This window comes from Crotalus tigris, unplaced genomic scaffold (genome assembly GCF_016545835.1).
Source record: "Crotalus tigris isolate CLP2741 ecotype Arizona unplaced genomic scaffold, ASM1654583v1 scf7180000017550.10884619, whole genome shotgun sequence".
Classification (NCBI taxonomy): Eukaryota; Metazoa; Chordata; class Lepidosauria; order Squamata; family Viperidae; genus Crotalus; species Crotalus tigris.
In genome coordinates, this window is record NW_024096468.1 from 2751987 (window position 1) to 2779545 (window position 27559).

The 27559-nt window shown below is 40.2% G+C and overlaps 1 protein-coding gene across 2 annotated transcripts in view; it reads right to left on the reverse strand.

The window, feature by feature from the left end:
• Nucleotides 1–1127: 1127 nt before the first annotated feature.
• The window catches only part of CCND3 (cyclin D3), a 74682-nt gene continuing 48250 nt past the window's right edge, over nucleotides 1128–27559 (reverse strand). Inside the window, exons 1-5 of one of the 2 annotated variants that reach the window (XM_039340259.1) lie at nucleotides 20592–21264; nucleotides 18050–18265; nucleotides 10590–10749; nucleotides 8567–8709; nucleotides 1128–3294 (exon numbers count right to left, since the gene is read on the reverse strand). In XM_039340259.1, the coding sequence (XP_039196193.1) occupies nucleotides 3124–3294; nucleotides 8567–8709; nucleotides 10590–10749; nucleotides 18050–18265; nucleotides 20592–20780 (879 nt within the window). In that variant the 5' untranslated portion in view covers nucleotides 20781–21264 and the 3' untranslated portion in view covers nucleotides 1128–3123. Of the gene's footprint in view, nucleotides 3295–8566; nucleotides 8710–10589; nucleotides 10750–18049; nucleotides 18266–20591; nucleotides 21265–27559 lie in introns of those variants that run through there. The other variant, XM_039340267.1, reaches the window with a different exon arrangement.

Consider the following 27559-nt stretch of genomic DNA (forward strand, 5'->3'; position numbering starts at 1 on the left):
CATGTTAATGTATTGATTGCACCAGTTTTCTAGAGTATTATATTTGAAAGGAAATACAGTACAGAGATGCTCATTCCAGGATGCTTTTACTGCAGCTTTTCAGTAGATTGGGATTCACAGAAACACGCTTTGTTTTCCTAATCCAGGGGTAGACAACCTTGGCTTTTATGACTTGTGGACTTCAACTCCCAGAATTCCTGAATCAGCATGGCTGGTTCAGGAATTCTGGGTAGAATTCTGGGTATTGAAGTCCACAAGTCATAAAAGAGCCAAGGTTGCCTCTGTCCTAAACCATAACTTAAGCAGTGCCTTGCTGGATTGGATTTTGGCCCATCTATTCAGCAGTCTCTTCTCACAGTGGCCAAGCAACTGCACAAGGAAGCCCACTAACCTTCCATTGAATCGTCTTTGTTACATTTGCTACGTTACAACTAGTCTTCAGATTTGTTATACTACAAAATAACAGCAGTGGCCCACTGGGCAAGCATGGTCTCAACTTTCTCCACTAATGGTCCTGTTTGCAGTCCTGCAGAAGCCCAGCCAGGAGGGAAAAGTCCAGAACTATGCGCTGTTTTCTCTCCAGTCCTGAGAGCCGTTAAGAATTCTTAAGCCTGACCAGTGTTACTGACTGCACCATACTGCAAACAAAAAATAAAAACCTCTAAGTTTAACTTTAGCAGGTTGTGGTGTCATAACAAAAAAAGTTTCAATGCCATCTAAAGTATCAGGCACTAATATGCTTGAAAATAAATTAATAGCCATTGCAGTTGTAGTAGTAATGTTCTCTCCCTTTCCACACATATCTCCTTCAAGTTAATAAAGTAGCTGCTTTATTTCATGCTACATTTTACTTCTCTAACATTAAAGCATAGTATTATTATAGTTGCTATTCTTACCCATCTAGTTGCTGGATTTAGCTGCTACAGCTGAGAAATGTGCACTATTGGAATAGTTGTTATAACATGAATGAAGACCTTGAAAGGGACAAACCAAGAGTAGCCAGAATTTTTAATAGCACTATGGAACATACAGCCTTCTTTAGAAGATGTGGTCAAATCACATTGTAGATCTATTTGGTTCTTTTAAAATTGTATTTCTACTGCTCAGGAAAGACAGCAAGAATGAGCCAGTTTCAAGAATATTTTATTGCAATATGGTAAAATACCAAAATTGTCCTAACAACTGAATTTCAAGTGACAGTGAATATCATATTGTCAAACACACATATATATATCTAAAATGCACTCTCCTCATTTCCAAACTTGTATGAAGTTCTAATGGGAGATTTCCATTTATCAGAAGTGTTGATGGCACTTTGATTTATTACATAACCAGGCTAAGCATAGGGAAAGGGGAAATACACATTTTTTTAAAAAAAGCCTTTTTTGGTAAATATGTGGTGTTTTGAGTTTATAATCACGACAATGACGAATGATGAAAGATGCCATGACTTCATAATGCAAGTTCTTCCCTTTCATATCTGTGTCACCACATACTTTTTGTCACTTGCCTTTTCTCCCCACTGGGGATGTCTATGCATCAGTTTGCGTCAACCTATTCTTCAAAGCATCTGAAGGCAGGACAAGGAACGATGGATACGAATAGAGGAGAAAACCAACCTGGAACTAAGGAGAAATTTCCTGATAGAAAAATTAATCAGTGGAATGATTTGCCTCCAATGTTGTGGGTGCTCCAACACTGGAGGTTTTTAGGAAGAGATTGGATATTTGTCTGAAATGGTATTTCCTGCTTGAGCAGGGGGTTGGACTAGAAGACCTCCAAGGTCCCTTCCAACTGTTATCCTTGTACAGCTAGAGGGCTGAAGAATGGACTACCACTAGAACTCAAACACAAAGTTTGCTCCCATCACTATAGTTCACCTACACTTATTCTCAAAGTGATCTTTCATAAAAGCAGCATTTGGAGGGAGGGGAACAACCCAACACATTTTTTTTTCCTGAACAATCATGGAGTTAACGCTCAACAGCAATGCAGTACATAACACATCATATTGTAAACTCTTAGGGGAATTTTTTTTTCATCTTTTATCCCCCTTACTAAAGCAGGTGATTTCATAAGAAAACTTTTTATTTACTCCCACTCCATACATCTTTTGCATGCAGTTCTCCCTGCCTGCCTGCCTTTTAAATGGGTTTCGGTAGTCTAGACAAGAGGGATTTTACGTACAAGTATAGCAGCAAGTGTTGGGTTTACTCTGAATGTGAATGACTTCTATAATGGCTAATCAAAGTAAGCAACCCAGAGGTATGAAGGAGAATGTGGAAAGAATATTAAGGCACTATTTTATATGGCAAAATGGGACAGACCAGACTGCTGATGTCCCTTCATTCTGCAGCTTTACAAGATTTAATTCCTACAAATAAATAAAGCAGCTCATAGATCTCACAGGAATAAGCAAAGGCAACCAGGTGCAAGTAAAATTTATCCCTTTGGGCCTCCCCACATTTTTACTATGACCAGCAGCACCTTTATAAGCACCTACAAAAAGCAAGCACCCCCCCCCACTCATTCTCAAATGAAGGGCTCAAGGATTGTGCTACTCTAGATGTTCAAAGAATTAATATACCCTTGGCACTGAGTGAAGCTGGAAAGGGATTCCAGTGCTATACTCTATATTGTTTGGGCTCTTATAATGCCCACCAAAGGCAGCCTGAGCAAAACAGCTTTAGCCAAGGAAGTTTCAGGTGAACATCAACAAGTCACTATGGAAGGTGAAGTGATTCAGGCAACGAAAGTGCATTCTCTCCCTTGACTCACATGCAATAGGCACGTAGTAAAGATTGAGATAAAGTAGCAGTATATCAGCAGTGCCCCACCAATGAAGCAACCCAAACCGATGAATGTTTTGAACTGATGCTATGCTCACTCATCCTTCCCAAGTTTAAGTTTGGTTCAATTACCCAGAAGGCTCTCCTGATCCTTGGAAACCCAGGCTAGCAACACAAATAGTTCTACTGCAAGAGTCCCACCCAAGTCCTTTACAACCCAGTCTTATTAGACATATGGTAGCAACTAGGGAAATCCCCTCAGTTCTTCAGTGATGGCAGAATGTTCCAGGGCCCCTTTTCGTTCTGAGAACTGGGTGGTCACCAAGAGGACTTGTTACAGGTTGACATCTGTGACATCCGTAGGTGTGCTGGTCAGGCTGACTTCCTGGCTGTCCAGGTATGTTGCATTCTTGGAGGGGCTATATTCTTGCTGAGGCTGAGATATTCGCTTCAGGTTATCAGCTAAGGCAGCTTCGATTTGCTCCTGACAAGCTTTCAGACAGTCCTGAAAGAGAGGAGAGGAACAAAGAGTTGTTCATGTCCACATTTTGCACCTTTCATGCCTTTTTTCAGCACAACCAAACATCTTCAAATATTTGAAGCCATCATATTAGGTAAGCTGACACTGGAAAGTTCCAAGTGAGAAGTGCAATCAATGACTGGTTTGTTAAAGTTACTACTGGGGACAAATAAATGCAACTTATACCAGCTAGTCTACCTAGAGGCTTGTATAGAAACGGGCAACAAAAGGCCACCCAGGACCATTTTTGATTTTATCATCTGAAGTAAGGTCACTCCAAATAGCCAGATCAAGTCTGATTCTTGTAACACTTAACAAAGAATGCTGGAGTGATACTGTTCTTCTATTTGGCCTTCATACAGCTGAGGAACACATAAAAAATTATTGCAAAAGTAGAGCTGCAAAAATTCAGCATGATTACAGTTAAATATTTGCTAATCATGTATTTATGTATGTGCACATTAAGTATTTCCTGGTGTACTGGGAACTCTAAGGAAATCGTGCCAAGAAAGAGAGCCTGCAATCCATTTCTACAATGTTTGCAGAAAAGACACACTTGCATTGAAGTGTGTCTTGCACAGGATTGGAGAGGAAAAACTGGTAGAAATATACATTACTGGTAAGCTATCTAGTGAGAAGTATTACTGTAATATTTGAAACGTTCAACAGTTCCCTCCGCCCAAGAATTTGAACGTGCTAGATTGCCTGTGACTGTGTTCTCCAGAGAGTACTGTTACTGCATTTATCTTAATGCAAGGGAAAATCTTGACCTTACATTTGGGAGGGGCTATATGCAGCAATAATTTTTCTCAGGGTAACAAGGAAACCCCTTCAGTTCTGTAATGAATCACAGTGGCAAGCCCTAAGTATAGCTCGCTGCATCTCTTGCTATAAAGACTAAGGACCATCTCCTCTTGCTCTAGCCTAAAACACAATGTTATTTTTCTCAAGTCTTAGGGGCTTGAGTGGATCCTCAACAGGCTCCTTGAGACTGCTCAGTTTGCAGGATCCTGTCATGTACTATATACAATCTTACCAAGAATCCTCTGATAGTTCTTAGAATCTGACAGAGGATGTGGCAAGTAAAAATAGCAACACCCAAGCTCTTTCCCCCCCCCCCAGTAAACGTGGCCTCTAAAACCTCTTTTAACACCCATAAAAGCTTGGTAAATCCCACCCTAAATTATTTGGCCAGCTTGCAAGCAGATGATAAGGAAATACAGGAAGGGTTGATTATAGAACTTAGAATGTTGGACTTCTCCCGGTAAGTTTCTTCTCTGAGAGAAAGGGATTGTTGTATGTTTCTAATTCTAGTTCCAACAGACAAAACTCTAAATGATCAAGCAGGAACACAATCTCTGGAAGAAATAATTATTCCTTTTTCATTGTATAACCCAGATCCCAGCATTGCCAATGAACTGAAAAACAAGCTACGCAGTTCCAATTGGTCAAATATCAAACTCAGTGACAAAACAAAATCTTATCTCCAGAGAAAAAATAAATGGATTGAAATGACAACTCCACTCCCACATGGCAATAAATGCTGAAGCAGAGGGAGAATTCACACGTGTGGGGGGGTTGGTTTTTTTTTTTTTTAGTTTACTCCTACAGGGATTGAGGGGACTGGAAGGGATTTGTGTGAGGCAGCAGTAGCCATAGGTGGGCTTCTGTCCTTTGTGGCTAATTCTTAAATCTCAAATATCATGGGCTGCTTCAGTTCTATTTCAAGACATTCTCACAGAGTCTCTAAGAACTTCAATGATACTCAAACAGAACATTGCAACAATAAATGTAGCTTCTCTTTTCCTCATTTCTTGGCCTTATGATCCTTCGCTAGAACACTGGCAATGTCTGAATGTGGTATTTTGTTCACCAATCAATGTGTAGCAATATAGAGTTAGATGGATCAAGGAACTGTTTCTTGTAAAACAGATTCTCATGACTTGGGACTGTTATTTAAAAACACTGTACATGACCATTTAAATCATCTATATATTCACAACTCTTCTTTCTAGAATCTTAAGACACCTGACACAGCTAGTGAGTTGTACGCAAGAGATACTAGGCATTAGCATGGGTGATTCCAAGAATTAAATGCAACTGGGAGTGAGTGGACAGGTGTGAACACTGTAAGGGGTAGAAAGAATGTACAAGTCCTCCAAATGCTAACTTGTTCTTTGTTTTTGAGTCTGTCTCATTGTTTCTATTTTTATACGATCTAAAAACTAAGTACGTAAAAAGAATGGAAATGTCTCAAAATTTTAAAACTTGTTCCTGATTACATGTTTTATGATAAACTGTCATCCCAAAAGAGGAAGAATGTTATGCCCATCTTCTTATAAATCTCAATCAGCACTCAAGATTCACTATAAATGCAAAAAGCAGGTTTAAAGGCTATTTCCAAGAAATCAGAAAAGTTCAATAAAACGAAACAACTGGAAATAACTCAAATCTCTACTTGGCACCTCCACCATCTTAATATTCAGCTGAAGCTTAATAATAATGTCAGATAACAGGGCAAGAGAAAATACCAGCTTTTTTACAGCATCTTTCAAGCTTCAGTTTAGGAGACAAAAGCTCAAAAAATGCAAAGTGGGAAAGAAACTGAAAAGCACTGGACAGGAGAAAAAATCCAATTGACAAGATAAAACATGGCATTCCAATTCAGGCAAGAACTTTTTAACAGCATGGGACTTTGAAATCATCATTTCTTCTCTTTATTAGATGTTCGTCTTTTGTAATCCTCTATCCACTTTCCACCTGTCCCTTACTGTTCTCCATCAACTCTGCTCATAGGCTCAGCACTCAAACTTGATTTCCAGACTCATTCATAGAGCAGCTTGTGAGCAGCTGGCCCCGGACAGTTCAGAAAGCATGGGGGGGGGGGAGCCAAAAATCTTAGCAAACATGTTTTTCACTTCATGGTTGTCATACAACTTACTGCTAGATCTGCAGTTGGACTGAGCCATGTAACAGAGTATTCAGAATGTCAAATTTGCTTTTCCTGGGAACCTGAGAAGGCAACCGGGGAGGGCTCTGGAATGCCACCTGAAGTCTACTTCTCTAGATTCCATATTTGCCTGTGGCAAGAATCCTACACTGACCCATATGAACAGACATTAAGCCAATTCCAAGCCTGTCCCCATACACCAACTTAATCTCCAACATCTATCTGCTTGGATGAATTTTTGCTTTTCAAAGACCCCCCCCCCTCCCAGTGTGCAAAAGAAAAGAAGAAATAACTAATCTGGAGCATCAGGTAAATAATCAATAGAAGAACCATCTGCAAATATCTAGCAATCATGAACTCAGTGGTAGGTCAGAAGCTGCCACAATACATCAAGAAAAAGCAGTTGAGTTTTAAAGACCAGCCAATTTGTATAGCAACCCCACTGACTACTGCAGAGTCACAACTGTTTTGGCTTAGTGAAAAGGCAGCACTGGCTTGGGAATCCAAGGATGCAGAGCAAGGAAAGGAAGCCTGCCAGGAGAGCAGATGTCTTCTTGGGACAACCATGTAATCTTGGCATTGACCAGGCAAAGAAAGGCCCTACTGTCCTCCATTTCTGGAGGTGACAGGCATTCTGCACAGGGCTGGAACTGAAAGAAGACTCAGCCACATTAATAATATAATCATATGTGGCAAACAGTCAGTGGCTGCGTATAAAATCTTTTCCCAAATCAAGTAATCTCTAAAATGTCGAGTGGGTGGATTTATATGTATAAAACGAATGACAAGTTTTCCAGAGCTGTGAGGAGAAGAAGAATCTCAAACAACTAGTTAGGTGTTTCTGCTTGCCGTATTAGGCTCTAACATTTCTCCTTTCATCCGTGGCTTCTCATAATGTATCACTCTTTCAGACAAGCCTCTATTCTAGGTTTCCAAACAACTTTTGAACAGCTGCCCAAAGCCACTGTATCAGTGAAATGGGTGGCATAGACATTTAATAAATAAATAAGCAACTACTGTGGTAGATGAAAGAATGTAGAAACTTAGCATAATGGCTTGTACAATATGACAGGCAGGATAGCCAGGAAAAATGGAGTTGAAAGGTCTACTATGTCCACAAGATCAAGGGAACTTATTCTCTTCCTCCTAAGTTTCTAACTATTTTAATAACAAGGTGGCATGATAAACAATCCAATAGAAAAAAGTTCATAAAGAGGACCTATGCCTTAAATTTCGCAATACAAGATAATACAGGAATTTTTAAAGGTAATTCTAACTGAACATTCCATGCATGGTAAGGAAGTCAGACCAAAATTAATTAATTCTATCCCTACTTAGCCATTAGTAGCACAATTAACAAAAAGCTGTGATTTCTTAAAGTTTATTTTAATCTTTTATATTTTTAATGTTTTATACTTATAATTGTTTTTACATTCATATGTTGGAAAGGTGGGAATTTATGAACACCTCATAGAAGTATGTTTAATCCAGATTTGGGAAAGACTGTAATTCACAATAGATCTTGATTTCTACGGATTTTACTTTAAAGTAAAAATGAGAATAGTAGATGGATGAATCCATCAACACAGATTTTAACAAGAAAATCTTGGTTTTATTTTCTTCAGCATATTGTCCCCATCTCCCCTTAATTCTCTGAATTGCAATTCTACATTCATGTCTCACTTAAGCACAAGAGGTTTCTTAGGCAGAAAAATAAATTTTAAAATTTAATCCTGGTTTGTGCCCCTTTTTTCTCTTTGTTTGTGTAGCAATATCAGCAGCATCATTTCAAATGACTTTTGAAAGAGTTGTCTTTATTTGCCTAGATGTTTTTTTCCATCTATCACATTCTTAAAAAGACAGCCTTGGTTTATAGATTGATTTGGGGTTTGATTATTGCTATATTTTTCTTTTGCTATGTTGTTAGATGTTTTGGTTAACCAACAGAAACTTGGGATTTGAGTACTTTAAGAGTCTTTACTATCCAGGTTGCTGCTGCAGCAACATTGGATCATCAGCTTAGATTTGGCAGCTCAAAAGCTTTGTCACCAGAAACTTTTGAAAAGAGGCAGATGTCTCTAATCATCAAACAGAGGCTTAAGAAATGATTTGACAGCCTGGTGATTTCTGAAGGAGATTCTAAATGCCATCTGTTAATAGCAGATTTTCTGCCCATCTTATAAATAAGAACAAGTTTGGAATGCGAAGGGAAGAAGCCACAGTAGCTTTCCTTGGCTCAAGAAACAAAACATTAGCAGAACTCCAGTTCCCATTTTGCATGCTATTGCCTCCAAGCAGGATACTCACCACCTCTGTACCAGTAATGCTAGCAAGCAGCTCAGTAAGTGCCTCGCCAGAAAAATGGTCAGATGAGGTAGAGAGGCCATGGACTGCTGCTCCAATGCAACCAGTAGCAATCATGGATGGTGGATACATAGCAAAGGTATAGTCTACAAATAAAGAAGAAAGGGTATTGGGAGGAAGAGGAACAAATTAATTAGTTATTTCATTCAGCAAAGAGAAATGTCCACAAAGAAAGCTTAAGCAGATACTTTAGGTTAGAAAACTAAGCAAATTTAAAACTAAGCAGCACAGGTTAGGTTTTCAAGTTTCAGAAAAAAATACAACATCTTAGTTCTTCGAACATTATTTAAAATATTTATACTCCGCCTCATTCCTGACCAGATGGCTCATTTCAAAATTTTAGCAATGCAGAATTGGACACTAATTTTTAAATAAGAAAAATGACTTGCAGTAGAAGCAGTTGATATGGGGACCTATTGCCACCAACATATCCACAGTACCTCTCTTGGAATTCACCACGTTCACTGTCTTCTAATGGGAATGGGTAAAGTATGTTAATTAACTAATTAAAGAATGAGAAGAAGAGTTTTTTAAAGAGTAACTTTGAGGATGATGATGAGTGTGGCGTATTGGTTAGAATGCAGTATTGCAGCAAACCCTGCCCACAGCTTGGAGGTCTGCTCAAGGTTGACTCTGCCTTCCATCCTTCTGCGGTTAGTAAAATGAGGACCTGGATTTTGGGGATCAATATGATGATTGTGTAAACTGCCCAAAGAGTGCTGTAAAGCACTATGGGATGGTGTATAAGTCTAAGTGCCATTGCTATTATTATGAAGCCTCAACAGGATGTTTAGAAAATAAAATGTAAAAGTATGCTCTTCTTTTGCCCTATTAAAATGCAAAAATAATCTGGGATTGCAGACAATATTATGAGTGGTGCACATCTAGAGATGGTGGCAGGAACAATCTCATAAATATTAATTTTTTTGCAACCCATGACCATAACACATTTTCATAATTTTAAAGCGCCTCCCAAACTGAAAAAGAACATACTCTTAGTTTATGTAAATTATTTTGCAACAAAATTATTATCAGCATATTTACAAGAGTCGGGAGGAAGCATACATTTGATGAAATCTCAGCTTCCAAGTCATTATCATCAATCTTCATCAATCATCATTAACAGTCAATGCTATTGCACATCAGACATTAGTATTTGATTAATCTGCCAGCTACAAAAGAAGGAAACCATTATTGCCTAAAATTTACTCCAAAGTCATCAAAAACTGGAATGAAAAACACTGGAAGTGGCTGGCAGCTTCCTACACTACTTGGACACCAACAAAAAGGGACATAAAATCTACCTAAGATGTTTAATTAACCAACCTAAGAATAATCTATAAGGTTACATAGCTATTTCTTTTTGATAGCATGTTACAATAAGCAAAAATGCCTCTTCCTGGAAGAAGAAAAGATAGGCTCTATCCTTGCACATATACAATAAGTAGTTAATGTGTGAGAAAGATGCATTTCTCCTCTAAGACTGTACAAGAATTAAGGAGTGACCTGATGCCCAGTTCAAATGATCAGTAAGATGTATTTTTCTGGTGACAGAAGAGAACTAAAGATTATTTTCTTCAATACAGTAGTAAAGTTGTTTATAAAATGGCTAGAGAGACCAAGATGATCACAGATTTTAGAAAAAAAACCTCTACCATGGAACCCAATTGCCAAATGCTTCTGTGAACTCACCTCTAGGACTATATTTGTCTTTATTATGTAAACTATCATTTTGGGATTACTATGTCATATTTCATTTTTATAGATAATGGCACACTTGAAATATTCACCATCCCTGCTTTACAGAGACAGAAACCGGACTTCAATCAATGGGGATCTTTGGCCTCTTTGAGGAAAGAATCAGTTTACTACAGCTATCAATTAAACAAGGCCTCCCTTTTCAAAGTTTATAAATTAAGCTGCTTCTCCCTTCCAGAGAGACTCACCCTTTCAAACACAAACATACCTGTGGCACACAATGCAATGAAGGTCTGGGCGTGTTTCTTTACCAAGTGCACCTTATGCTGAGGAAGTGACAGCCGATGGAGAATGTGATCCAGGAAGTCGTTTGCTATTACCACCACCAGGTCCCATTTCAGCTTCTCTAAGACCAAATATTCCCAGTCCTAAGGAAAGAAGGGCAGAGAGATTATGCAAGCAAAACAGGGCATTATTTTTTTTAAAAGAAAATCACATAAGAAAAAAAAAGCCAAATCCGTGAGGCTTACTGTGTTTTTCCTCAAGTTCCCAGCAAAAGATTATTGCTCCTTGGAATCTGTATACAGGTAGTCCTGTTTATCAACTGTTCAAAGGTACAATTGCACTGAAAAAAAAGTGATTTATGAAGGTCCTTGCACTTGTGACTGCCACAGCATCCCGACAGTCAAGTGATCCAAGTTTGGATGCTTGGCAACTGGCATGCATTTATGATGGCTGCAGCATCCTGGGTCATGTGATCATCATTTTCTACCTTCTAAGCCAGCCTCTGACAAGGAGGAAGCTCAGTTTGCTTAATGACCATGTGATTTGCTTAACAACAAAACAACAACAGTTGCTTTGCAACTGTGACCCAAAAAAAAGGTCGTAAAATTGGGTGAAACTGTCTGAACGTTTAACCACTTTGCTTAGCAACACAAATTCTGATCCAACTGCGGTCACATGTTGAGGACCACCTGTACTGCAAAATGTTTCCACCACCAAACTCTGCCTATTGGCAGTTCGGGCGTACAAATCCTTCTGTCATTGCACCTGATGGATGCAGTATTTGTCCTCTCAAACAAACACCAGAGGAAAGAGTAATGTAGGATCTACATCTGTCAATTATGTCTTCATTCTCCTGTGTAGTCAGGCACAACTAAATACATATATGATTTCTTCTCAAATTTGGTAATTTTAACTCCCCAATCACACTATAAAATTCTATGAGTTGAAATACACACATCTTAAAGTTACTAAGATTGAGAAGCACTGATGTATACAATTCGTTTGCCAAATACTATGGAAACATTTTCAATAACTCCCCATTCTAGCTGAGCGATGCCATTTTCTTTTTTCTTCTCTTCCTGTTATCAAAATTCTTTATCTTTCTTCATCTGCCACCATCCATATATTAACTTCTAAATCCCATCAGCCTTGGTCTGGCTCAAGCTTCCAAAATCCAATTGTTTTAAGGGCACTTTCAGGGAGGCTGTTGATGCCTCTTTTGCCTTAAAGAACATCCCATTTTAATCCTCTGGTTCATCTTCTAAAATCTTTTCTTCCTAATTTCTTAAATGCTCTATCATAGGAAAGAAAAATACCAGATTTATTGGCAAATGGAATACCAAGAGCAATGGTATCCTATAGAAAGAAAGAAAGAAAGAAAGAAAGAAAGAAAGAAAGAAAGAAAGAAAGAAAGAAAGAAAGAAAGAAAGAAAGAAAGAAAGAAAGAAAGAAAGAGTCTTTCCACAATTTTCCCCTTACATTGAACAGCTCAGGTCAAGCAATATAAAAAACAAACACATTCAGAAACACATAAAAAAGATTTGTTTCTTCTTACAACTGGGCAGAGGCTGTAACTCAAGATAGAGGACATTCTTTGTATGCCAAAAATTTCAGATTCTGACCCAGCAGCTCTGTGTTAGGCTGAGAGCAACTCCTGTTTGAAATCCTGAATAGCTACTGCCATTTAATAGACAATACCGCACTGGAAACCTTACTGCTGACTCGGTATTATCTGTCTCCCCATATTCTTGTTCTTAAAACAGCATACCCAAGCATGTTCCCCCCACCACGCCCATGCTCTATCCTTCTATTTAGCCTTCTGAAACTGCATGTCCAAGATATAATAAAATGCTTTTCAGCTCCCAGAGTTCAAACAGATGTAAGGACTAACCAGAAAAGCTATGGGAAAAGTGGCACTGTGCATGCCCTTGTCTTGCTTGCAGATTTTTACAACTCAATTCCAATGTGCTGTTTGAAGTCAAAGCAGTTATGCACAAGTTGAGCTCTGCAAGCTTCCTTGAAAGAATGAACATGGGCTGTTTCCTTTTGATCTTTCAGCACAGATCATCTTTCCATTCGGGTTTGCTCCTCAAAATGATTTCATTTCCTTGAACATAGGTTACATGCAGTGTCCTCTGTAATCCCTTATTAGGCTGCCCATAGGGTCACATCACATCTTAACCGGCTCCCAACTGGTCCTCCAATCACTTGTTTCTTTTTTTCTTTTAACTCCTGTTCTCTCACCTTTCCTTACTTTTCAGTTTAAGACAGCAAGTAATTTTAGAAATCTATAGATGCATATTTGTATGCTAATAAGGATAAAGGGCAGCCAGGATTGCAATCCTAAGAAACACCCCAAGCAGCCTGTACAAGCTAAGGTGATATGGTCTCCAAGTCACAGATATCTCATTCTGTCAGTAACTTTCCAAGAATGAGACAGAGCCTTTCTATAGTGACCACAATTAGGAGTCTTCTTTTTTTGTTACTGATGTTGCAACAAATACTTGACTTTTATCAACTTGTAGGCAGCTGCTAGGAAACATGCATGGCTCTTCTGACAGCCTTCTCTTCTGTGAGAAGTTTTCTGGTTTTGCACTTCCTAAATGTCCCTACACCCTTTTCTCTATGTAATTCCTTAGCTTATATTAACTGTGGATTCCAAAATATAAGAGCTAGAATTTTAAAGACAATTTGATTGTCTGCAATTGATATTAAACTCTTCCTTAAGTAAGAATCAAGTTTCGATTGACTCAAGTATCCCTATGAATTTTCATTTAATATTGCCACAAGGGAAATAAAAGTGGCTTTTGTCTGTTTTTCAAGCATAAGGTCAGAAACCTTCTTGGTTTATTCGGGTTTAATCTTCTCAGTTTGCACATGACTCAGAGAAATTCTTACACTGCAGCTTTACTGTTGTTTTATGGAAAAACTCACCCTTCAGTTGAAAAACAGCATATTACCACATCAAGCTGAGAAAAAAAAGCAGAGCAACTGCCACAGATGCAGCTAGCATCAAATTTGTTCAGTGACAAATGTAGATCCTATAATTAGGAAGAATCAATATTGTAAATAAGAAGCTTCAGTGAATTTCAAGCAATGCTCTATTGATCTCAGCAGGCAGCAACAGTTAAAACTTTAAGGGACTGGATCCTTTTCTTCATATCCATATATTCATATAGCTGGTGGTCTGGACTTCAATAACTCAAGTTTGTAAAGGGGGAACACTATTTTTGAACAGTGTTCCTAAAAAAAAAAATCTAACAAATAACGGAGGAAAAAATACTTTCTATTACAAGAAATCATCTTTAAAAAAATACTAAAAAATTATTCTGATTAAATTTACACCAGTAAACTGCCTTGAAAAAAAGCCAGGTAAATGTTGTTGTTCCCTAAGTCATAAAGATTGGTTAAATGTCTAAGCACGTTTGTAAAATGATAGCTCCCTATCTATGGAGCAGACTGGACCAACTTCAAGATCAACAATCCAAAACGCTGGATAGGCCAGATGGTTAATGAACGAATGCTGAAAGTAAATCCCATCAAGCTGAAGACCTTGTGACCTGCTGAGACGAAATACTCTTTGTAACTATCTTTTCAGCTAAACTTGCATGCAGCAAATTGGCTCAATGAATGAAGTGCACAACAGCTTAGATAATACCCGTGGACGGAAATCCAGCTTCCTTCAAGTGGATAAATTCCTTGTTGCATCATTTCCTTATACTAAGAATAACTTCAGCATGATTTTGAGTGCTGAACTGGTGTCAAGCAGGCATCCTCCTCTTTTCAAGAGGAAATTGGTCTTGCTAGGAAAGTGAGGTAGCTTTCCTTCCAGGAGTGGCAGATAAATTGCCAGGATGCAGCCATTGTCCAAACCATGCTTTCCCTTTTCTTTCCCTGAATCACTCTCGCTGCCCAGTTGTGAAAGAAAGAAGCATGGGGCATTATTAGCACACAGGAGGGAAGTGGTTGGGTAAGTGAAAAATTAACACTCTCAAACCCAGAAGCAGATGCCATCCTGCATGACTCAAGAGATAATTGACCTATCTTCTTAGTGTTGGTGAACTTCAAAGAACAGGATGGAAGGCATTCCACAGTCCAGTCACAGAATACAGGATATCAGTTTCCCAGTTGATTTTGGATTCTTCTTCCATGCAGAAGATCAAGTTCCTAAAACATTTTGATGCTTATGCCTTCAAACAGAATTGGTGGCCAGATTCAAAGCATTGGCAACAAATATATTTTCATTCACCATACTGACCAGAACAGTCATGTAATTCAGATGGAAAGAAACTGAGTTTAGAGGCTGAGTTGAGAGGGATTTTATAATCTTTTCCTTCTGAAACTGTTACTGTTAAATAAATCAGCTGGGGTTCTACTGAGTTTCCTGCACATTTACCAGAGCAGAGTGGAATCAGGATCAGTCCCACAGCCTGACCTTATTGGTGGTCCTTAATCAAGAGGAATTCCAGAGATCTCTATGAGTGGATAGGTTGCATACATGCATGAGTAATCTAAAAATGTATGTATGAATGATGGCAATGAATAACTTTTGTTTCATAGGAAACCTAAAATGTCTAACAATAATGATAATTTCATTCTTAATTGTCCATGTGAATACAACTCCCTCCGTCTTTGATCAAATGCAAACCAATGGAGTAGACAGTGAATGTTCTAGTAAACAATCTTTTAGGAATTGAAAAATGAGATCCATAAAATTAAAGGGAATTACCCTGTTTCCAATGATATTAGGAAAAAATATAGCTACTTTTGACATACAAAATGTGTCTAGCTAACACCTGCAGAAAACAGAGTGACTGAAAATATTTGACCCACTCTCCTTTGCTCTCTTGTTACAACTCCATCATCCTCTGCAATCATGACTAATGCTGGGCTGAAGAGACATATAGTACAACTAAGCTGTGGCCATTAGCTACAGCTTCCTTGAAGGAATCAGTGCCATACTGACAAGGAAAGTAATTTTAAAATCTGATTTGTTATATTTAAATCTGATTTTTCAAAAAGAATATCAATGTTACATGTTCAATAAAAAAAGTATAAATGCAAAGGTGTTAAAAATCTACACTCCTTCATATATGTTTATATTTGAATCCAAAGCTCTTTGTCCAAAGCTAGCTCATTCTTTTACCTGGAAAAGCAACTAAGGACAAGAGAAAGAGGCTTTGAAGAACGGGGATTATTATATATGAGACAGTAAGCTACACAATGTATCTATTATTATTTGGCTACTTATCCATGCGGTATTTAACTTTGATCATTGAAACAGCAATCCTTGCCCTGTATGCTTTGATTGACTGATGCTGAAATGAAGATAACTCCACTGCCTGACAAGCAAACAGGCTCTGACAGTTCAATTATATTTCTAAGGAGATCCATGGCATCCCTCTGCTGCCAGTGGAGCTCCTTCTGGAGAAGTAGGAATTACACCTCCAACAGACATTCTGGGACTGGAGGGAGGCTACTTGGTCTATGCTCAATCTCCATATGATTTCCTATTTACCTGCAAACAAATGAGTTCGATGCTTACATGTATCAACCATTTCAAATCCAAATATCTTGAGGAAATATGTGAATAAGAAAGAAGAAAGCTGCTTTAGAACAATTATTTAACTCAGGCCATTTCCAGTGATAGATTACATTCCCCTGAACTAAATCAACCTATCCTGCTGACAGGAGCTTGTCACCTTCAATGGATAAGAATCCTGCAGAGGCTCCTCAAAGAATAGACACAATTTATTGCTCTGAGAATTTGGGTAAAATCTAGTATACATTTCTCAGCTCTGCTAGCAGGATATGCCAACTCTTCAAATATCTCATTAATTCATTCTTCAATTTCTACTGACCATCTCCTTTTTCTACCTGTAATTTAATCCATCTACAGTCTTGAGCGAGAATTTTGAGATTAGGTGAACCCAAGTGGAGCAGAGATGATTGCTTATTTGTAAGAAATTGGCAGAAAAGTAAAGTACAGGTCAAGACCTAAGAACTAATGGGCCAGGTGTCACACTAGGAGAGGCTTCTTAGGCTATGCAGAATTAGGCCAAGGGTGATGGGTAGCAGCTTGTTAGTTTCAGGCAGGATTTTTCCATCTGATCAGGATTTTTTGCATGAAAAACAAGTGCTCTGCCACAAAGCAATGGCCAATGTCTTGGAAAGTCAACTACCCTGGCTTAACTTTTGAATATAGAAAACAGCATAAGCATATATAATCTTGCTTACTTTTCCTCCACCATTTTTTTAAGAGATGTGTTGGTTTCTAGAAATGCTGCACTATATTCAATCTAGTCTGAAATCTAATGAACAGACTCCTGCAGAAACTTCAAAAATATGTTTTATATAAACATTCAGAACACAGACTACATTTACATGAAGTATCTCACTAAAAAGAGCTTCCTTATTAAAAATGAACATCGAACTGGAACCTGTAACAGGATAATAAAGACTCTGATGCAAGTGGTGGATTGTTCTTGATAGAACTGATTGCAGCAATTTTAGGCCATTCTATTGATGAACTGATAGAAAAATTACATGTTTCCAGACCAAGTACCACAACATTGGCCATACTTTCTGAGAGAGCTGATGTTTAAATATTTTAAAAATATTTACAAGCATCCTTTTGTAATTGGTGTACTCTGCAGGTTCAAAACTATAGCTACCATTGAAAAATGGCTATTCTTCTGTCATGTCTACATTTCACTGTTTATTTTTAAATGAGACAGTTCGTTTTTAAATCAGATTTTGCTAAATTTGGAAAACCTGTATTTCTCAACCATCCCCAAGTAGCTAGCACCAAAGGACTACTTCTGTCCTTAACAGAAATTGTTACTCTATATTGTTTTATTCAAATACTATTTGCTGTATGATTACTTCTCATTGCAGATGAATAATAACAAAGGAATGAGTTTCTTTGCAATATATATTCTACATTTGGAAAGAATATAATTACAAAGATTCATAAAAGCATAACACACAGGAAAGACTCAGCTAGGCAAGTACATTTCTTCCTTCTATGCTTCTTACTTATGAGTTCCAGTTTTGGGAGGGGGTCTTGCCCCATGCACATCACTTTAGCGTTGTTTCCACCCAATAACATTTACTACATAGTATGACCATTTGGGAGTTTGTATCTATCCATTCTTAAAGTATGATGTGCTTAAAATTTAATGTGCTCAGCAAAAAGAGGCAATTTACTATTCACTTCTAATTTCAGATAATTAATGGGCAATTGCGCTCAATAAGCCAAATTCAAAAGTCTAAAACAGATGTTCATGTACAAGAGGAAAAGAAATAGATTAAGATGTAGCAGGAAAAGGAAAACCATATGATACTTAAAAAGCAACCACAGTGCCCATCCACGATTAGGTAACAGAACAAGCTGAGTTGTAGAAATATGAAATATTATATCTAATAAGAAAGGAAGCTTACCAAAACTTCACAGGGTGTGATGGAATTGTCTGTGTAAATGCAGAGTTTCTGTACACTTAAAGGCATGGTCTCTCGCAACTTGGAAGCCAAAAGCATGCAGACGGCTCCCAGGAGTTGCAAGTGGTTTTTGCGGGTGGGGACACAGGACAAGTAGCGATCCACATAATTCATGGCCAAGGGAAACACTTCTTCTTCACATTTTTGCTCCTCACAAACCTGAAAAAAACCCAATAACAATGGGAAAGAATTTTATAAATGGGGACCCATCTACCATACCAAAAATAAATTCTTCAAAAAAGTCATTATCAAAGCACTTTTTAATTTGTAAACATAAAGGAAAACATGAGAGTTAATATGTAGAATAGGGGATGTGAAAATGTGTTCTCTGTTTTGCTTCTAGATTCTGCTGCAAATTTGGTTAGGTCAAATCTGCATTATAGAATCAGTATTTGGTTTTTAAGTCTGGCCTGATGCATCATGTGCAATGAATAAGATCCTAAATACTCAAAAGCATCTCACTACCTTAATTTCATTTACTACAGAACATTAAAGCCCTTTATATCTCGTGCCAATAAAAATATCAGTGAAATAAATGGCACTTCCATGGAAGAAGCCATCATATGATGACAGTATTAATCAAGAATTTAAAAAGCCTAATTCCCCATCTTCTCCATTGATTAGGCCTATTTATTTATGCTGATTTACTATTGCCCCCACTGAATCTTTTAAGTTGACTTAACAATTAAACCATAAACCAGTGGTTCTCAACCTGTGGGTCGGGACCCCATTTGAGGTCGAACGACCAGACCATTTCACGGGGGTCGCCAAACAACGTAGTCCGCCATTTCCCCCCCTTTTCCTTAGCTGTGCTACTCCCTTTTATTCTACTGGCTTTTGAAAGCCAATAGAATAGACTCTCTTGAATAGAGTCTAATTCTATTGGCTTTCAAAAACCAATAGGAATTATCCAGGCTGTCTCTGCCCTGCTGAGCCCGCCAAAAGTCCCATTCTGCAAATGGTGCTGCACCCGTTAAGTAGTCCTCGACTTACAACCCGTTGGGGGGTCGCGGCATTAAAAAGGTTGAGAACCACTGCCATAAACATAGCCCTTTTAGCAGAAACTCATTATTTTTTACTGCATGACTTTCCCATATAGGAACTTTTGCTTTTTACATGGATGTACTTAGCTTTCCTGCTCAAGATGCTGATATCTGTCTCATCAGCTTAAAGCCATATAAATGAATTTAAATCCTCAAACACTCCACCTAGTCTATCTGCACAGGGCTGCCTCCATTTATGACATACTTAAGGTATAATGGCTGGAGGAATTCAAATCTCTCTTCCAATCTGAGCTCCTTATTTTGTTTTCCTGAAAGCAATTCTTACCTATTACAGATGATCAGGCAAGTAAGGTTTTATAAACCTGAATTTAATAACCCAAAAGCATTAATGGAGTTGCAGTAAGTGGTGTTTTCTCTGAGTGCTTTAATATCTTGCAAACAAAGATAGTAAAGAATATCAATAAGGCAGGCATATAAAAGTTGAGTCACCTTTCTAGACTACAAATCCATGTAATCCAGAATCTTGTTTGCCCACAGGAAGAATCTTAACAAATGGAACTGTATTTCTCCCTTGCTTCACTTAGAAAAAAGTTCTGTCTAATTTAGTTATGGTTGTACAATTATCTAAAACAGTTTATTTATAAGATAAGGCAAGACAATTCTAGTTTGACTTCCGACTTTCTTTTTCTGCTAAAGAAGGGGATGGATATTAAAATTTGCCCTTTACTAGTTAGTTATTTATTTCTCCCATTTCACCCATCTTCATCTCTGGTATTTTAATTGTGAAAAACTGCAGATTCTAAACTGATAAGTCCCTGAATGTTGTGCACAAGCAAGGCTAGTGACTGGGACCCCCTAGAGGTTGCACGCCTTACTGCCAAAAAAAGGTGAACGCTCCTTGAATAGGAATCTTTCCCCCGGCGCAGCACCACCAGGGTGGGTTTTTTATCAGCCTAAATCGAGAGGGCGAAAACGGAGGGGCTGGAGGCCTCATTTACTTTTTCAATCTCCCCCCCCCGCATAGACTTGTTGTTTGTTAAGCATCGATTCCTTTACCCCCCCCCAAACGCAAACCACCACCTTCGGTCGACCTCTTTCCCCTTGCAAAAGCCGTCCCCAAAAACGTTTGAATTTTGATCTCTCCCGCCACTACCATTAGACTCAGCTTTCCCGCTCCATCCAAGGCTAACTCAAGGCCTCATTTCTTTCTAGGGAAACTTCTCCGGATTCCGGAGAAATCAGATTCCAGGGAATGAAGGGAGAAAAACGTGCCATAAAGTCGCCTATACCTCGACGCAATACTTGCCAGAACATAGAAACCAACGAGGTTTCCTTCCGAGCGGTTGGGAAAGAAGGGGAACCCTTTCCCCCACCCCCACCGCCCTTTCTAAGGCGACCGATTAAAAGGTAAGCCGGGCTGAGCTATCAAGAAGACAGGGTGGGTGGGCGGTCGAGCGAGCCAGCGACACCCCGGCACAAACCTCCAACATCCAGAACGCCAACATCTTCCGCATGTAGGGCTGGATCTCCTTCTGCACGCACTGGAAGTAGGAAACGCGAAGGCAGCAGCGCTCTTCCTGGCTGAGCAGATTCTGCAGGACCCGCCGGTCCCTTAATAGCTGCGGATCCCGCTTGGCCCGGATCACCCCTTCCACACACAGCAGTTCCATGTGCGCGAATTCGGAGACGGGACGTATCGACGGAAAGAAGAGAGCCGAGGCTGCAAGCGGGGAGCCGGAGGCCACGAGGAAGGGAGAGGAGGGACTCTTTGGCAGTCTCCGCCCGAGCGCGGGCTGGATCCAGCGGCAGCAGCGGCGACCCGGCGAGCCCAGCCAAGAAGCCTCCCCTCCCCCTGCGAGGTGCCTCCAACCTCCCGGCAGCACTGACACGAATGAATGTACGGCCACGGGTCCTTCGGAGAGGCGGAGTCGGCCTCTGGCCCACCTTCCTCTGAAGGACGCCCCTTTCTAGGCCACGCGAAAGAATTGCCATCATAGAGGCGGGGGGATCCTCCTTTCTCTCCACCCCGGGGAAGTTATTTTACGAACAGCCAGAATGTTCTTTGCAGTAGGGGCGCTGGCGAACGGATTCATCCCGTTTTCTGGGCATTTCTTCAGGATCTTTGGCTATTCCGGCCGCCACAACGAGGAAAGGCGGTGTGGCGAGGGGATCCTGCAGCGTGACGCTTTGTAGAAAAGCGAGGTAGCCAAAGACACAGTTGGCTGCCTTGGATTGGCACGTATGAATCTGGGTTCTGCGCCCTTGCAAAGCAGGACGTCAGCACTAAAGGAATCCTCGGTATTTCGAAGATGCCTGCAGTTGTCTCAAAAGACAGCATGTGCCACAAATAGGGTTATAACTCTGGTGTCTCCCGACCACATACCACCATCACGATGCGATATCCCGATGCCCAGATTGGTGCAAGCCTAGGAAATCGCCTGTAGCATTTTGGCTCCTCCCCTCTCACCCAATGGCCAACATGGCCACTGGTAAGGTGTCCTAACCCAGTGTTTCTCAACCTTGACAATTTTAAGGCATGTGGACTTCAACTCCCAGAATTCCACAGCCAGCACTGCTGGCTGTGGAATTCTGGGAGTTGAAGTCCACATGCCTTAAAATTGTCAAGGTTGAGAAACACTGTCCTAACCCAAAGTTTCAGGACGAAGAAGGCAGCGCTCCGTTCAAGGCCGTCGCTGCTCCCTCTTCCAACTTCCTCTCCTCAGAAAGGACAGAATACTGATTTCTAAACCATGGACAGTTACAGGATGGCAGCAGAATTATGGCTTTTGTTACTATGAGATGGTTTGTCTGGATTTTTGCAGTCCATATCTGATACCTCTGGTATCCGATTTTCTTTATAGAGACATTCACATTCATTTCAAGGCTGCTGACCAAAATGGACAACTAGTTTGTCCCCTCTTGTTTTTTTTCCTGCAGAGATTATTTTTGCCAATCTGAGAGCAATCTACATGCATTAATGTTTATTTATCTAAACAAGCCAAGACATTTCTGAACACCTGAGAGCACAACTGGGATCTACAGCAAAATATTGAAATGTTCGTGTTTGTAGTCACTGTGTTCCATTCCTCCCTTTTCCTTTTTCCTTGTTTCAATTTTATGGCAGCTAATCAGTAAGCTCATTCTTCTGTGGATTTTAGGGGAAATCGCCTATGAGAACAGACTGATTTTTCTTTTCTTTTCTTCTGCAAACCCTGAGTTCTCCTGTATTTCCTTTTTGTGGATACAGTAGATGGATGACTGATTCCTGTCCAAGTTGCTTGGACAGGGAGACTTTCACACGAGGACTCTGCCACTTAAAACAAGCTCAAAAACTTTGCCATCCATGATGACTAAGTTTGAGTTAATCGGATTTATATCTGGTTCTGCTCCATTGTTTTTAAAATTTTAAAATTGGAGTAAAATTAGCTTTTAAAAAAGCAAAAATACTGCGGCATTGGGGCAGCTTCTTTTCCCATTTGCAAGAATGCTGGCCTTGCCATGTCCTTCCTACCTCTTGACTTCAGTGCTCCTGGCCTTTGAAAGAGGTACATGCCAAGCAGGTACATGCACATAGCACAAGGTAGATCTGCATGGGCGTATTGACAATTTACTTTAATTTCCTTTTGTATGGAGTGAGCATGAGGGGATTTTTGGTACTACCAGACTTGTAGCAATCCAGAGGTCAGTGACTTCTGTTCCTTCCAAAGTTGAGAGGTAGATCTTTAGACAACTTTTGACAGATGGGAAAGGAGGAAATACTGCCAAAATGATACAGTGCCATTCAGTATTCTCTCCAGTGCTTTTTTGTAATGAGGTGAATCAATGCCATGAGAGAAATACTCACAATAAAGTATGGAGAAATTACTGCAAACATCAAGAATAATATAAACTGGATAATAACATTTTGATATAAATCCATCAGTTCAAGAGTTCCATGTCACAAAGAGAAAATTTTATATCAATCTCATATCCAGGACTCTAATACCTTTTCCTTGATTTCAGAAAATCTTCCAATCTCTATGAAGATGTAGTATATGAAGAATCCAGGTGTGAAATGCTCCCTTCACTAAGACAAACCAACCAATGGAATTTAAACTACAGTTAATTTCCCTTTTTTGAAGGGGGGGAGGGTGGCCTGCATAATTTGCTTTGTGCAAAGGATTCAAGTTCTACATTTTCCATGAAAATATACCCAGGCTATCTTATTAGCCAAACATTGGGAAAGCAAAATGTTGAATTTTTGTCTCTGAATGTTTTCTGAATTTGGTATTTTGAAACTAAAGATTCAAGCCACCTACTATACATAGTCTTCTTCCAATTTAATATTGGGTTGGCTTTTAACAGACCCTGGAATATTCTGAAACCAAACCTAGTAATACTTAGGGGAACAGAAAGGAGGGGAAAAGAAAGAAGCTGTTGCAAAACAGGCAGTTCTGCCTCCAGATCATGACTTTGCAAAACCAGGATACCCAAAGATACATTATCAGACCCAAATGGCAAGTTAAAGACACAAACTTCTGCGGCAGTGGTTCTCAACTTTCCTAATGCCGTGACCCTTTAATACAGTTCCTCATGTTGTGGTGACCCCCAAACATAAAATTATTTTTGTTGCTACTTCATAACTGTGATTTTCCTACTGTTATGAATCGTAATGTAAGTATCTGATATGCAGGATGTATTTTCATTGTTACAAATTGAACATAATTAAAGCATAATGATTAATCACAAAAACAAACTGGGTTTGAAGATAAGCAGTAAGATGGAAAGAAAATTAAGCAATGAAACCAAGAGTTCCTGGATTAGAATTTATTACACCATCACATTAAAAATAAAAGTATTTCCAATCTTGTTGGAAAAACAGTGGATTCACTCCTACTGATAATATTATTTAGATCAGGGCTTTTCAACCTTTTCACCAATTGTACCACTTTTAGAATATGGCAATATTCGAGTACCACTAGTCACCTAGCAAGGTGTCAAAAACTTGACCAAAAAAAAAATTAGAAAAAAGTGATAAAATATAGGTAGTCCTTGATTTGCAACAGTTTGCTTAGTGACTGTTCAATGTTACAGTGGCACTGAAAAAAGTGACTTATGACCATTTTTCACACTTATGACCATTGCAACATCCCCAGGGTCATGTGATTTACATTTCAATGCTTGTCAATTGATTCATATTTATGATAGTCACATTGTTCCAGGATCATGTGATCACCTTTTGCAACCTTCTGACAAGCAAAGTTAGTTGGGAAACCAGATTCACTTAACAACCATGTTACTAATTTAATCTCTCTCTTTCTCCCTCTGTCTCCCTCTTTCTTTCTCTCTCTCCCTCTCTCTTTCTCCCTTTCTCTCTCCTTCTATTTCTGTCCCTCTCTCTCCCTTTTTTCTCTCTCCCTCTTTCCCTCCCTCTTTTTCTCTCCCTTTCTCCCTCTCTTTCTCTCTCTATCTCCCTTTCTTTTTCTCTCTCCCTCTTTCTCCCTCTCTCCCTTTCTCTCTTTCTCTCTCTCCCTCTCTTTCTCTCTCCCTATCCCTCCCTCTCTTTCTCTCCCTCCCTCCCTCTTTCTTTGCCTCTTTCTCCCTCTCTGTATTTCTCTCTCCCTCTCTTTCTCCCTCTTTTTCCTTCTCTCCCTCCCTCTCTATTTCTCTCTCCCTCTCTTTCTCCCTCTTTCTCTTCCTCCCTCTCTTCCTCCTTCCCTTCCTCCCTCCCTCTTTCTTTCTGATTGGGGATTGATTTGGAGGCACGGAGGGGAGAAGCCAAGGGCTGCCTGTATGACTTTGAAGTGGCCACCTTTGGAAGCACCAAGGCTGCTCCAGCCAGGCTTGAGCCGGGCAGAGTGGGCAATGGGAGAGGAGTGGGTCGATCACCTTACCGGCAGCTGGGACTCCGGTGTGCTTTCCCGGCTAGCGGGGCCTACAGTATCAGGAGCCCCGCGAGGGGGAAAGCCAGCATGAAGAGCCAAACCCTTTCTGCAAGGGAGGGACACGTTGAGGGAACCAGCCAATCATGGGATGTAGATTCTGACGGACAGCTGGCCTGAGCCAATGAGGTGCCAGAGGACTGGGAGCCATAGTTGAAGGCTGAAATGCCTTCAGCTGTAACTGCTCGCACGTGTTTGTGTGTGTGTGAGTGTGCTGGCCTGGATCAATGTTGCTTTCCAGGTGATAGGCACTTCTTCAGGGCTCAGCAGATGCATCGGGATCAATGCCGCCTTCCAGGAGATTGGTGCTTCTTCGAGACTCAGGAGAAGCAGCAGGATCAGCTCCGGAAGAAGCGCTAATCAGTCAGAAAGGGGAGCTGATCCTGGCGCTTCCCTTGAGCTCTCCCAGCCTTGGAGGAGCGCCAATTAGGCGGAGAGGGGCCGAGCTCTCCCGGCCTCGGAGAAGCACTGATCAGGCAGAAAGGGGCGCTGATCCTGGCGCTTCCCCTGAGCTCTCCTGGCCTCGGAGAAGTGCCAATCAGGCAGAAAGGAGCACTGATCCTGATGCTTCCCCTGAGCTCTCCCAGCCTCGGAGAAGCGCCGATCAGGCGGAAAGGGGCCAAGCTCTCCCAGCCTCGGAGAAGCACCAATCAGGCGGAAAGGGGCGCTGATCCTGGTGCTTCCCCTGAGCTCTCCTGGTCTAGGAGAAGCACCAATCAGGCAGAAAGCGGCACTGATCCTGGCACTTCTCCTGAGCCTTGCCAGCGGGACGCGCACCTCTCGGTGTCTTCAACATTTCGCTCGAAGCAGGGATGGAAAAAGAGAAGAGCCCTGCTCATCACGAACTGAAAGCAGACGGTTATTGGCGTCGCGGCTCAAGGCGCATGACGAGGGAAAGAATATGATTAACACCGTGCGCGCATATACACACACACACAGCGCTTGTCTTCTACCACATTTTATTCACGTCAATCTTTTTTTTCTTCGTAATATTGGGAGTTGAAAATAGTGACTCTACACAAACACACACAAACACGTAGGCGGGCACGCCCCCTCTCATTCAGTTCCTTTCCTTGGCTCATCCACTGTGCGTTCCTGAGGCAGCGGTGGCAGCTTTGGCAGTGTCTCGGTTCCTAAGACCATTGAAAGTATGTGTTTTCCGATGGTCTTAGGTGACCCCTGTGAAAGGGTCATTTGACCCCCCAAAGGGGTCGCGACCCACAGGTTGAGAACTGCTGTTCTACGGAAAACACTGACAGCATTCATTGCTCAAAGTTCAGCTGTGACAGGTATTAACTTAGGCCCTTAGAACAGGGGTGTCAAACTGTGGGCCCACTGGTCGGTTGCATCATGCGGAGGCCACGCCCACCTGAGCTCTGGCAATGTGAAAAAAGTTGCAATATGTTGCAACATGTCACGTGACGTGGCGAGTTTGACACCTGTGCCTTAGAGCTAACCTACAATTATAACTTTAAGTATCATCATCATCATTTTAGCCATTGTCTTATCTACTGCAGAATGAAGGCATGTCTTCTGCATGTTTCCAACCCATACAGTCCTGAGCTTTCTTTTGCCAATTGGCCCAGCCATACTTGCTGATGTTGTTGATCCACCTTGTTTGTCTCTTTCGTGGACGCTTTTTATCAAGTGGGATCCATTCTATGATTGCCTTGGTCCACCTGCTATCAATTCTTCTTGCTATGTGACCAGCCCATTTCCATTTCAATTCTTTTGCTCTCTTGATGATATTGTGTACTTTGTTCTCTAATCCATGTGCCAGTCTTTCTATCTTGTCTTGTATTGCTGAGCACGTATCTTTCCATGGCTGTTTGTGCCATTCATAGCTTTTGTATCGATTGTGAGGTTAGTGTCCATGTTTCACCAGTTAGAGCAGGGAGCGCACACTGATTGAAAACTTTTTTCTTCAGGCACAGGGCGAGGTTCTTGAAAATTATGCTTAGCTTGGCGAATGCCTCCCAACCACATTTAACACACCATTTAATTTCCTTTATTGTACCACCTTCCATTGAGATCCATTGGCCAAGGTATATGTAGTGGTCTACTGCATCTAGTTCTTCTTCACATATAAACATTCTAAGTATAACTCTTAAGTATAAAGAATAATAAGTAATTCAGCCTACAATAAAATGAAGGTATGAAACATTGCAAGAATGTAATAGGGAGAAGTGTGATAGAGGACCAAAAGTCCAAAGTCTACAAATAAAATTACAGTAACAGAAGACTACATAATTAAATATTAATCTGCAAAAGGAAAATAATGATCAGAAGAAATAGCTGAAAGAACAAATAAATTGTAGTTCAGATTGAATAAATAAATAAGAAGGCTCAACACTCTTACCTCTTCTGCTTATTATCTACATGAAATCACTGGGTGAGGTAATTTGTAATAGAGGATCCAGGGTCCAGTGCCATGATTATATTGACACTTAATTATATAGTGATACCTTGGTACTTAACTGCTTTGAAACTTAAATTTGGTACTCAATGCATTTGACGTGAAAGTTTTG